This window comes from Trichosurus vulpecula, chromosome 3 (genome assembly GCF_011100635.1).
Source record: "Trichosurus vulpecula isolate mTriVul1 chromosome 3, mTriVul1.pri, whole genome shotgun sequence".
NCBI classification, from domain to species: Eukaryota; Metazoa; Chordata; class Mammalia; order Diprotodontia; family Phalangeridae; genus Trichosurus; species Trichosurus vulpecula.
Genome location: NC_050575.1, coordinates 206,158,161 through 206,170,605, shown reverse-complemented (window position 1 = coordinate 206,170,605; position 12,445 = coordinate 206,158,161). Strand labels below are relative to the sequence as shown.

General features: G+C 40.8%; 1 protein-coding gene across 2 annotated transcripts in view; it reads right to left on the bottom strand.

The window, feature by feature from the left end:
* LMAN2L (lectin, mannose binding 2 like) overlaps positions 1-11,839 on the bottom strand; it is a 39,805-nt gene extending 27,966 nt beyond the window's left edge. Inside the window, exons 1-2 of one of the 2 annotated variants that reach the window (XM_036750533.1) lie at positions 11,607-11,839; positions 6,983-7,101 (exon numbers count right to left, since the gene is read on the bottom strand). In XM_036750533.1, the coding sequence (XP_036606428.1) occupies positions 6,983-7,101; positions 11,607-11,811 (324 nt within the window). In that variant the 5' untranslated portion in view covers positions 11,812-11,839. The remainder of the gene's footprint in view (positions 1-6,982; positions 7,102-11,606) is intronic. The other variant, XM_036750534.1, reaches the window with a different exon arrangement.
* Between the last annotated feature and the right edge of the window lie 606 nt (positions 11,840-12,445).

The following is a 12,445-nucleotide window of genomic DNA, read 5'->3' as shown; positions in this document are numbered from 1 at the left end:
GGACCAAAGTAGTTCTAGGAAAAGAACAATACTTGTCATCCACTACCTCTACCTCAAGTGTCTTCCACTTGGCTGTCTCCCAAATAGCAGCAGTAACAGGAAGTTGGAGTTGGGAGCCAGGAAAGCAATGGGGTGCTGAGCTTGACTACAGTATGGTGGGTAGAAACAGCAACAGATTAGGTGTCAAAAAGATCTAAGTTCAAATCCTGCTTTGCTAGGTTATTAGCTATGGGACTTAGGACAAGCCACCTATCTCCACTGACCTTCAGTTCCCTCATCTCTCAAATAGGAAAGTTGAGCTAAATGATCTCTAAGGTCCTTTCCATCTCGAAACTTAAGATCCTATACAACTATGTCCCAGGAAAGCATTTCTGGACATATTGCCTAGTTACAAGCAAAACCTTCTGAATCAAGACTGAATCAACAGGATGAATCAAGACTACCATAAATTATTGGTCCAGTTGGCTTAGACCTGTCCTAGAAACACAACCCAAACTAACTCAGAGTCAACTTATTCAGAGTTAAGAGCCAAGGGTAGGATTCAAACCTAAGTCTCCTGACTCTTAGCTCAGCATATACTTTCCTCTGCACCATGCCATGTGACCCTATGTAGGTCATCCAGCCTTGTGGGGCTTGAACTTCCTCATCTGTCAAAGGAAAATCCAGCTTTCACCACCCCCACCCTCAACCATCAAGACGAGACAAGTATGAGATAAGTATGCAGCATGGCACAGTAGAAAGAACATTAGATTTGGAGTCAGAGAGCCTATGTTCAAATCCAAGGTTTGTGTGACTATGGGTCAAGTCACTAAAATCTCTCTTACCCTGTTTCCTCATCTATAATATGAAGGGTTTGGACTAAATGGCTTCTTAGATCTATTCTGGCTCCATACCTGAGATCCTCTTTTTTTTAAATTTTTTTTATTTAATATATTTAGTTTTCAGCATTAATTTTCACAAGAGTTTGGATTACAAATTTTCTCCCCATTTCTACCCTCCCTCCCACTCCAAGATGGCGTATATTCCAGTTGCCTGTTCCCCAGTCAGCCCTCCCTTCTGTCACCCCACTCCCCTCCCATCCCCTTTTCCCTTTCTTTCGTGTAGGGCAAGATAAATTTCTATGCCCCATTGCCTGTGTATCTTATTTTCTAGTTGCATGGAAAAATTTTTTTTGTTTTTGAACATCTGTTTTTAAAACTTTGAGTTCCAAATTCTCTCCCCTCTTCCCTTCCCACTCACCCTCCCTAAGAAGTCAAGCAATTCAACATAGGCCACATGCGTATCATTATGTATAACCCTTCCACAATACTCATGTTGTGAAAGACTCACTATATTTTGCTCCTTCCTAGCCTATCCCCCTTTATTGAATTTTCTCCCTTGACCCTGTCCCCTTTCGAAAGTATTTTTGATTACTTCCATCCCCATCTTCCGTCCCTTCTATCATCCCCCCCCTTTTTTTTCATCTTCTTCTTCCTCCTTTTTTCCTGTGGGGTAAGTTACCCAATTGAGTATGTATGGTATTCCCTCCTCAGGTTAAATCTGATGAGAGCAAGATTCACTCATTCCCCCTCACCTGACTTCTCTTCCCTTCCTACAGAACTGCTTTTTCTTGCCACTTTTATGTGAGATAATTTACCCCATTCTATCTCTCCCTATCTCCCTCTCTCAATATATTCCTCTCTCATCCCTTAATTTGATTTTATTTCTTTTAGATATCTTCCCTTCCTTTTCACCTCACCCTGTGCCCTCTCTCTCTCTCTCTCTCTCTCTCTCTATATATATATATATATATATATATACATACACATACATATATACATACGTACACACTCACATATACATATATATACATAAACATATATATATGAATATTCCCTTCAGCTATCCTAATACTGAGGTCTCATGAATCATACACATCATCTTTCCATGTAGAAATGTAAACAAAACAGTTCAACTTTAGTAAGTCCCTTGCAATTTCTTTTTCTTGATTACCTTTTCATGCTTCTCTTGATTCTTGTGTTTGAAAGTCAAATTTTCTATTCAGCTCTGGTCTTTTCACTGAGAAAGCTTGAAAGTCCTCTATTTTATTGAAAATCCATATTTTGCCTTGGAGCATGATACTCAGTTTTGCTGGGTAGGTGATTCTTGGTTTTAATCCTAGCTCCATTGACCTCCGGAATATCGTATTCCAAGCCCTTTGATCTCTTAATGTAGAAGCTGCTAGATCTTGGGTTATTCTGATTATGTTTCCACAATACTCAAATTGTTTCTTTCTGGCTGCTTGCAATATTTTCTCCTTGATCTGGGAGCTCTGGAATTTGGCAACAATATTCCTAGATTTCTTTTTGGGATCTATTTGAGGAGGCGATCGGTGGATTCTCTCAATTTCTATTTTGCCCTGTGGCTCTAGAATATCAGGGCAGTTCTCCTTGAAAATTTCTTGAAAGATGATATCTAGGCTCTTTTTTTGATCATGGCTTTCAGGGAGTCCAACAATTTTTAAATTATCTCTCCTGGATCTATTTTCCAGGTCAGTGGTTTTTCCAATGAGATATTTTATGTTGTCTTCCATTTTTTCATTCCTTTGGTTCTGTTTTATAATATCTTGATTTCTCATCAAGTCACTAGCTTCCACTTGCTCCAATCTCATTTTTAAGGTAGTATTTTCTTCAGGGGTCTTTTGGACCTCCTTTTCCATTTGGTTAATTCTGCCTTTCAAGGCATTCTTCTCCTCATTGGCTTTTTGGAGCTCTTTTGCCATTTGAGTTACTCTATTTTTTAAGGTGTTGTTTTCTTCAGTGTATTTTTCAGCATTTTTTTGGCTCTCCTTTAGCAAGTCATTGACTTGTTTTTCATAGTTTTCTTGCATCCTTCTCGTTTCTCTTCCCAATTTTTCCTCTACTTCTCTAACCTGCTTTTCCAAATCCTTTCTGAGCTCTTCCATGGCCTGAGACCAGTTCATGTTTTTCTTGGAGGCTTTTGTTGTAGGCTCTATGACTTTGTTGACTTCTTCCGGCTGTATGTTTTGGTCTTCTTTGTCACCAAAGAAGGATACCAGAGTCTGAGACTGAATCTGGGTGCGTTTTCGCTGCCTGGCCATATTCCCAACCAACTAACTTGACCCTTGAGTTTTTCAGCGGGGTATGATTGCTTGTAGACTAAAGAGTTCTATGTTCCACGTTTGGGGGGGATGCGCCAGCTCTGCCACACCAGCACTGCTCCTTCCCCAAGAACCCCCAACCCAGACTGGGCTTGGATCTTCAGCAGGCTGTGCACTCCTGCTCTGATCCACCACTTAATTCCTCCCACCAGGTGCACCTGGGGCCGGAAGCAACTGCAGCTGTACTTCTGTAGCTGCCCAACCTCCACCGCCCGGGGTGGGCGTGGGGGTGGGGGATAGCCGAACCTCAAACTCCTTCCACTCCCGCAGCTTTTCCCACTAACCTTCTCTGTTGTCTTTGGTGTTTGTGGGTTGAGAAGTCTGGTAACTGCTGCAGCTCACTGATTCAGGGTGCTAGGGCACGCTTCTCCCAGCTCCTGGTGTGGTTGGTCCATACCGCTCATGCTGGGCTCTGCTCCGCTTCTCTTCACTCTGCTCCCAGTTCCATGCAGGATAGACCTCACCCACAGACCATCCAGGCTGTCCTGGGCTGGAGCCCTGCTTCCCTCTGCTGTTTTGTGGGTGGGTTCTGCAGTTCTAGAATTGGTTCAGAGCCATTTTTTTATAGGTTTTTGGAGGGACTTGGCGGGGAGCTCACGCTAGTCCCTGCTTTTCAGCTGCCATCTTGGCTCCACCCCCCTGAGATCCTCTTAATATTCATTTTCAGTCCAAAGTGATTCCCTTAATCTCTCCACTGAAAAGCTCTAAAGAACCCACATCTTCCTTTGTCAACCTTTAGTTGGGAAACCTAAAGATTCATTTATCATAAAAGAACAAAAAAAGCCAAGTCAGGGAACACCTTTTCTCATGAAATGGTTTCAGGAATAATCACCAGATGGTACAAACAGCTCCAACCAGCTCTTGGTCCTTTGCCAAGCTGAGGAGTAAATCAAAGTTCCTAAAAGTAAATGTAGACATCAAAAGGCATGTCTCTGCCTATTACACATCCCCTCCCCACTTCTCCTACCCAAGGAGCATCAGAAGAGAATACTACTGAACAGCTATTACAGGAAAAGTCTCTGCTGGATAAATGGAGATAAGGAGCTGAAAAATTTAGGAGAAAAAAATGTGGCTGTGAAGAAGCTATAACATATAAATATGATTACAGATATTAAGGAAATGAATGTTTAATCAAAGTCTTCTGATTCCTAATTGTATACCATAACACAAAAGTTATCTGTAGGCAGCAGAATAAAAGTGCTCATAATAAATAAATAAAATATATTATACTAAATAAATATTTATCATTATTGTATTATAATAAATAAATAAAAGTAAGGTTCACTTAAAGTAGGGATAAAATTATTTTCTCTCAGAGCCCACCAAGGCTCACAGATTGTCTTGATGTTCCATGAAAAAATTCAAAGAGAAGTTTGACCTAAGTACCCAGGTTCTGAATGAAAATAATTTACTTTAGAGGGAAACAGCTAAGACAGACCAACCAGGTTCACCCCAGAAGATTTGAAAACACAGTTTGTCCTCTTATACTAAATCAGTTTTCATCTTCATTTCAGATTTGTATAATAGAGAGTACATGGCAGTAGATACAGTCAAGGGTCAAACTGTAAAAAAAGGATGTCTGAACCCAGGCTAAGGAAGTCTGGTACCTGCAGAATCCCATCTCTTATAGAAGGCCTCCACCCTGCTTATCATCAACCTTCTATAACTTCTACCCACTGGTCTTATGTCTCTTTCTCCTCAGGAGCAAAGCAGAAAGCATCTGTAAATACCTTCAACTAATCTTTATACAGCATAGTTTTGAGTCCCCTCATCGCCTTGTTCACCTTCCTTTGGACATGCTGCAATTTGTCAACATCCTTCCTAAAATGTGGTACCCAACACAGAATATTACAATATACCTGATGTGGTCTTCTAGACATGTAATTTTTAGAAATGTGATCTAAAATCGCATTTTTTTTGGGTAGTCACATCATAATATTGATTATATCAGGCTTGCAGTCAACTGAAAACCCCTAAGTCTTTTTCATATAAATCGCTATCCAGGACTATATCCCAAATCATGTTGTCGATTTTTGGGGGCTGAAGTTTTGTCTTTTGTTTTGCTTTTTTTTTTTTTAACAGTTTATAGGTACGGACGTTGAGGTCCTTGTATTTAGAGTGGCTTGCCCAGAGGCACACACCTGCCTAGAGGAAGAACCAGGACTAGAAGCCAGCGCTCCTGATTACTGATCCAATGCCTTTTCCACTTTACTATCCTAACATCCAGCCTTCTTAAAATTAATTTAAGGATTAAGATGAAGAATTCAGAGAAACATAGGAGAATGTATGTGAAGAAGGATGAAAGTAGAGCCAAAAGAATATACATGGTAAATCAAAACAAAGTGAACAGCAACAAAAACCATAGAGAGTTACCATTTGTTAACGATTTTTGATGTACTGTATCATCAGAACAGGCAGACTGTCCATCAAACTGAACAATATTAGTGCCATATGGTCAAAGTTAAAGGATGTGACAAAAATACCAATAAAAACTTTAAAAAAAAATAATGACCTACATCCTGTCTGTTAACAATTAATAAACTATTTTGAGGGAATATACTTTGCTGGGTGGTTGTCTGGATATGTGTTGGGAACACATTGTGCCAGAACAAAGTATATCGATGAATTTTTAAGAGCATGTCAAAGGACTACTGAAATTTTGCCATTTGGCAAGCCATAAAACCCCCAGCAGATGATCATATGAATACCAATGCCTAATATTACTACAGCAAATATAATTTTTCCATAGTCTTTGACATCTATTATATTTTTTATCCTAACAACAAGCCCTGTGACACTAAAACAGGTATCATTAACTCAATCTGACAGATGAGAAAATTGCAGCATAGAGAAGTAACTTGCCTAAGATCACACAGTGATTCAGTGACAAAACCGGAACTAGAACCCAGGTCTCCTGACTCCCAAACTTATCACATTGTCACTGGCTATATCTAAGAATGAGAATGGAAAAAAAAAAAAGAGTCAACATTACCAAAATTTAAATTAATGGAACAATTCTTGAATAAATGAGCTCTCTCACTCCTCTGTCACTTTCCACAAGATTGGTCCAAATAAAATTAATGAGATGTTGCGACAGTTCTACTTTGCTGAGGATCATCAGCAGGCTCAGAGGATCATCCTTAGTGTTTATAACACAGACATGAAAAAGCAAGCTCAGGTTCACAGGGGCCCAAGAGAAAGTCTAAAGAGATACTAAGAATGATGCAGAGAAGCAAAACAGGCCTAAAGGAGTTGAAAGGATATTAGAAACAAATAGCCTCATCTTACACTTGCATGAAATCAGGTCCACACAAGGAATATGGCATGCACCTCTGAAGGAAGACAAAATGAAATGAGAAAAGTTCCAGAGTAAAAACAACAAGATTATACTTTTCAGTCAGTATAATGAAGGGAGACCCCTAAAAACCCAAAGACAGTAATTTGAACACAAATTGAAGCCATGTACTACTTTTTTTGGCCGTGTACTACTTTAGCAAATAAGTAATAAGTATGTCGAACCTGTTACTCTAACAGGTTTTACAAGTTCAAAATGTAAATGAGAAGGATTTAAATAATGTCACCAATGATGTATCCATACTGGACTATTTGGGAAAAACGAAGGATATTTACAGCATTCCTCTAGCCACACAAGTAGTATGTCACACAAATCAACTCTCGTCCTCTCTCAGAAAAGGCCATTTGTAACTATTGTGAGAAATAAAAGACTGGGCTGGATGGACTATAGAGCTGAGCCAGTATGACCTTCCAAGCTTCCTGAATAGCCTACCTGATCACCAACAGAGTAGGGAGAAAGATTCTTACCACCCGGTTCCACAGGGCTCCCTGTTTGCTCTGCATATCTGGGGTAAGGCGGATATACTGGGTCATCACCATGGCATTCCCCATCAGGGTCCACAGTGAAGAACTGCTAGTACCCACACCTATAGGGAGGAAAGTAGAAGAATTCTCATAAACCAACAATGCTTTGTTTTCTATTGCATCAACTGCATGCCTCCTCCTGTCTTAAGCAGCTGTTATTTTCTCACTACCTTACCTCTGCATCTCACTGATACATTTTAAAACTTTTCTCCTGTGCAGCACCATGGTGCCTTTTCCAGATGTGGATTTCAAAGAACTTTAGAGATATTAGTTTATTCATTTATTCGTCCATCTACCCATCATTCACTGATCAGAGGTCAGGATCATTCTTCCTATTTTATATATGAAAAAACTAGGGTATCATAAGACGAAAAAAAAGTGCCCACTAACCAAGAAGCTAGGTGGAAAAGTGGATAGAGATGTTGGACTTTGGAGTCCGGAAGACCTAAATTGAAAATTCTGCCTCAGACGCAATAGCTGTGTGACCCTGGGCAAGTCACTGAAGCTCTCTAGACCTCATCTGAAAAATGGGGATAATAATAGCACCTACCTCTCAGGATTAAGAAGATCAAAAGAGATCTAAGTCACAAGCTTGGTTAACCTTAAAGCACCATATAAATGTTAGTTATCATTAATACGATTACATTGATATGCAATAGTAAATGAAGGCAGACAACTTATGCCTCAGTCCTTCTAGAACCAGATCATATATTTTCCAAGTTGTCAGCTGTGTATACACACAATACATACATACACACACACAGAGGTATATACATTTGGTTGGTTGTTGTCCTTCCTTCCAGACCTTTGGTCCTTCTAAAGGACCAAAAATGACATCACTATGTTTGGGTCAAGGTACAGCGTGTCCAACTGTGGCTGATCAGACTCAGAAGGTCAGGCTACCAAGGGTAGCACAAAGAGTGAGTGTGTGTGTGTGAAAATGATTATTCCCTTTCACACTCTCTACGCTCTAGTCAATCTGAACTACTTGCTGTTTCCCAAACTTGGCATTCCAGCTCCCATCGAGTCTGGGAGAGACCCTCTTCTGATTATTTTGTCTTTACTTACATGTCTAAATATTGTATCCATTGAGTACAACGTAGCCTCCTTGAGGGATGGCTTTTCATTTTTATCTTTGTTTAGAAAACACCTAACACAGCAGTTCTCAAACTTTTTGGTCTCAGGACTCCTTTTACCCTTTTGAAAATTATTGAGAACCCCAATGAGCTTTTGTTTATATTTTATATGTGTGTGCATACATATATATATATATACACACAAACATATATATGATATATTCACACATATATATTATGTATATCTACATCTACAGCTATATGGGTTATATAAATAACTTAGTATTATTGTGAAAATACTTTTGAGCTTTTGTACCCTTTGAAAGGGCCCTAGGGACCTCCAAGGGCCCATGGACCAAACTTCAGGATCCACTGATACTGCTGTGATAGGACTAAACCTGTGATTTTCATTGGTTTGGGGATTTTCTGGTGGGAAAATGCCTACCCCCTACAAAGGTAGGCAACTGTGCTACAACTAAGGTTTAGGGATTTGCCTAAGTTGCACTGAGAGCTTAAATGATTTGCCCAGACTTACAGACTTTTAGGTGAGACTTGGACCCTGGCCCTCATGACTGTGAGGCCAGATCTCTATCTGCTATGCCAAGAAACAACGTGCTTAAAAAATGCTTGAAAAATAAATGAATTGGCACAATTTCAGAGTTGGATCCTTGTGACCATCTAGTCCAATCCACACCTGAAAAAAGAATCCTACCACAAAACATCTAACAAGTAGTCATCTAGTCTTTGCTTGAAGACCTCCAATGAGGATTTATGTATCTAAGTCTCCTTACCCCCAACTCCTAATTTATAAACTCTTTAAAGCTAGAGATTGAGTTTCACACATTTTTATATCTCTCTGTGTGGCTTACACTTAGTACATAAGTAAAAAAATGTTTCCTACATGAATGAAACTCTCCCTCCCCTAATAATAATCAAGGACTTTTTTGTTTTTTAGGTAGTGATAATAGAATCATAGCTCTGGAACTGGAAGGAACCTCAGGAGCTATCTAATCCAACCCCTTTGTTTTACAAATAAGGAAATTGAGGTCCAGAGAAACTGTGACTTGTCCAAGTTCTCTCTATTACACTATGTTTTCTAGCCATTTGTGGTTAGTGACAGGTTTCTTCTTTTAGCCATATACACATTCTCATCTGGCCTCCCTTGTCACCAACAGTGTTCCCTTTATAAATATTATGATCACATAGAATCACAGATTAGAGCCATAAGGGAGCTTAGAAGGGGTCCTTAACCCAGATTCCAAGGTCTGTGACTTGGATGAGAAAATTATATATGTGTGTATGTGTACGTATGTGTATATCTACATCTACAGTTATATAGATATACACCCATACATATATACATATTTTTCACTAACCTTTAAATATAGTATCATTTCCTTCAATTATGAATTTTTTTAAAAATTATTCTGAGAAGTGGTCTATAAGGCCACACCAGACATGGTCCTAAGTCCAAGATACCAAAAAAAAAAAAAAAAAGATTTCAAAAAGCCCTGATCTAAAGCAACCCTTTCACTTTAGAGGTAAAGTGAATTAATAGTAAGGTGGTACAGAGTAAAAGTCAAAAACAAGAACTTAGATACTCTTACTCTAAATACAACACTCTTCTGTTAAAGCCAGCTGCTAAAGGTCTGAACAGTCTATAGTCATTGAATAAGACAAAGATAAAGTTAAAATAAACAAAATATTTATTAACTGTTTCCTATGGGCAAAAAATTTTGCCAGATACTGGGCATACAAAAATGAAAAAAGATAGTTCTTACCCATGAAGCATTTTTTATAATCTGAAGAGTGAAAAAGATAAGAGACCACTGATAAAGAGCTAAAAGGAAATTTAAGGTCACCTAGCCCAATCACTCAATTTACCATTGAGAAAACTGAGGCCTACAAAGGCTATATAATTGAAAAGGTTACCTAGGCAGAACCAAGATCCAAACCCATATCTTCTAACACTTGATTATTCTTTTCACTAGAATCACATTATCTCCCTACACATGAGTATGACCAAAGATAGCAAAGGAATGAGGCAGACAAAATGCTCTGGGAAAGTAGGGGGAGGAGGTATTCACTTTATTTTTTGATCAACCAAGTTTTTTTTTCCTCTCTTTCCCACACCACCCTTTAAATGGAAAAATAAAAATAAATGCAAAACCCTTGTTATAAATATGCAGTCAGGAAAAAAAAAAATTCCCACATTTTCCATGTCCAAAATGTACTTGAATTCATCACTGCTCTGTTAGGAGGCAACATGGATTTAGAATCATCGTTGGTCACTGTATGAATCAGAGATCTTAAGTCTTTCAATGCTTTTTGGCTCTACAATATTATTGTTATTGTATATATTGTTCTGGTTCTTCTCACTTCACTCTTCATCCTTTCATATACATCCTTCCAGATTTCTCTGAATCCATACATTTTCAACATTTCTTACAGCACAGTAGTATTCCACTATATCCCATACCATAATTTGTTCAACCTTTCTCCAATTGATGGGTATCCTTAATTTCTAACCCAATGCCACTACAAAAAGAGTTGCTATAAATACTTATGTATGCATGGGTCCTTTTTTTGTTTCTTTGATCTCTTTGGAGTATAGGCCTAACAAAGGTATAGCCTAGTCAAAGGGTGGGCATAATTTAGTGACACTTTGCTCACAGTTCCAAATTGCTTTCCAAGAATGACAACACCAACCCACTGCTCCAACAACAGTGCACTAATGTACCTGTTTTCCCACAGCTCCTCCAATATTAGTCATTTTCCCTTTTCTGCCATCTTTATTGATTTAATGGGTACGAGGTAGAACCTGAGTTATTTTAATTTGCATTTCTCTACTGGCAATTTGGAGCATGTTTTTTCAGATAGTTGTTTATAGCTCCGACGTCTTTGAAAGAACTGCTCACTCAGATCCTTTGAATGGGAAAAGTTTCTAACTAACCTATTTATTCACTCATTGAAAAATGAATCAAGTCCTTGGGCTCACAGGTCTGGGGCTAAAGTGGACCCCAGAGGTCATCTGGTATAACGGCCTCCTTCTCCTAAAGAGGAAAAATGAGGCCTCGAGGGGTTCGGTGCCTTGGCCAAGGTCACCAAGGGAGTTTTAAGTGGCAGAGCTGGGATTGGAATCGAAGTCTTCCAACTCCACATCCGGGGATGCCAGGTCGCAGATAACTCCCTGGACATCTTCTATTTGCCTCTGCAGCTGGTTCTGCCTGTCAGCTCTGGCTCCGGACCCCCGCAGAACCCAGGGCCCCTGACCCATGGTAGGCATTCGAGAAACCTGGGCCAGGCTGAACTGACCCGGCCGCCTCTGCTCAGCTGCGGGGCGGTCACTCCTGGCTAGGACCGGGGAAGAACCGCCCACCCCCTGCACCGAGCTCCCCTGATCTCTGGCCAGGGACCTTTGCTCAGTGACCTCTTCCTCCGGGCCCGTCCCGCCGCCCGAGCCTCCCCCGGCGCGGCCCCGGGTCCCTCACCCTGGTACGGCTTGGACAGCGAGTGCTCCCGCTTCAGGTACTCATCGGTCTGGTCCGCCTCGGCCGGCCCCAGCCCCGGCCCGGATCCCAGCAGGAGGAGGAGGAGCAAAGTGCTGAAGCCCGGCGGGGCAGGCCGAGCCCACAGCCCCTGCCATAGCCACCTCCACCGCCACCGCCAGCCCGAGACTCCGGGAACTACCGCCATCTTCCTCGCCACCACCGCCTAGCCCAACACCCGCCCTCTCTCCCGGTCCATTGGCCCGAAGGGTCATCCGCCCCGCATGCTATTGGTTGTCAATGTGTCCCCGCCAGCACAGGTGAGCATCTCGCTGATTGGGTACCTTGGGCATCAGTTGCCCGGCCAACCCAAGGGAGGGGCGTGGTAGTATTAACAGTGCGCTAAATTTGCATTTTCTTGGGCCCGCAAAGTATTCTGGGGAATGAAGTCTTTTATTTGAAACCCATAGTCATTCATTGCAGTTAAAGAGATAGCAGTGTTTATTTCCCTCCCTCTACCTCCCCCCATCAAATCTCAAAGGCCCATGTGAAGGGCCATATAAAGTATGCTTCAGAACCTCTTTTAACCCATTTGCGAGGGATGAGAGGGAGCTGGAGTGAGAAAGAATCTTTCCTTGCCCTGTAACTGGAAATTTAGAACAAGAGATTGGCTTTCTGCTGTTTATCCCTTTTTCAGTCTTGTCCAACTCTTTGAGACCCCATTTGGGATTTTCTTGGCCAAGATACTGGAGTGTTTTGCCATTTCCTTCTCCAGCTCATTTTACAGGTGAGGAAACTGAGGCAAACAAGGTTAAGTGACTTGCCCAGGGTCAAACAGTTAG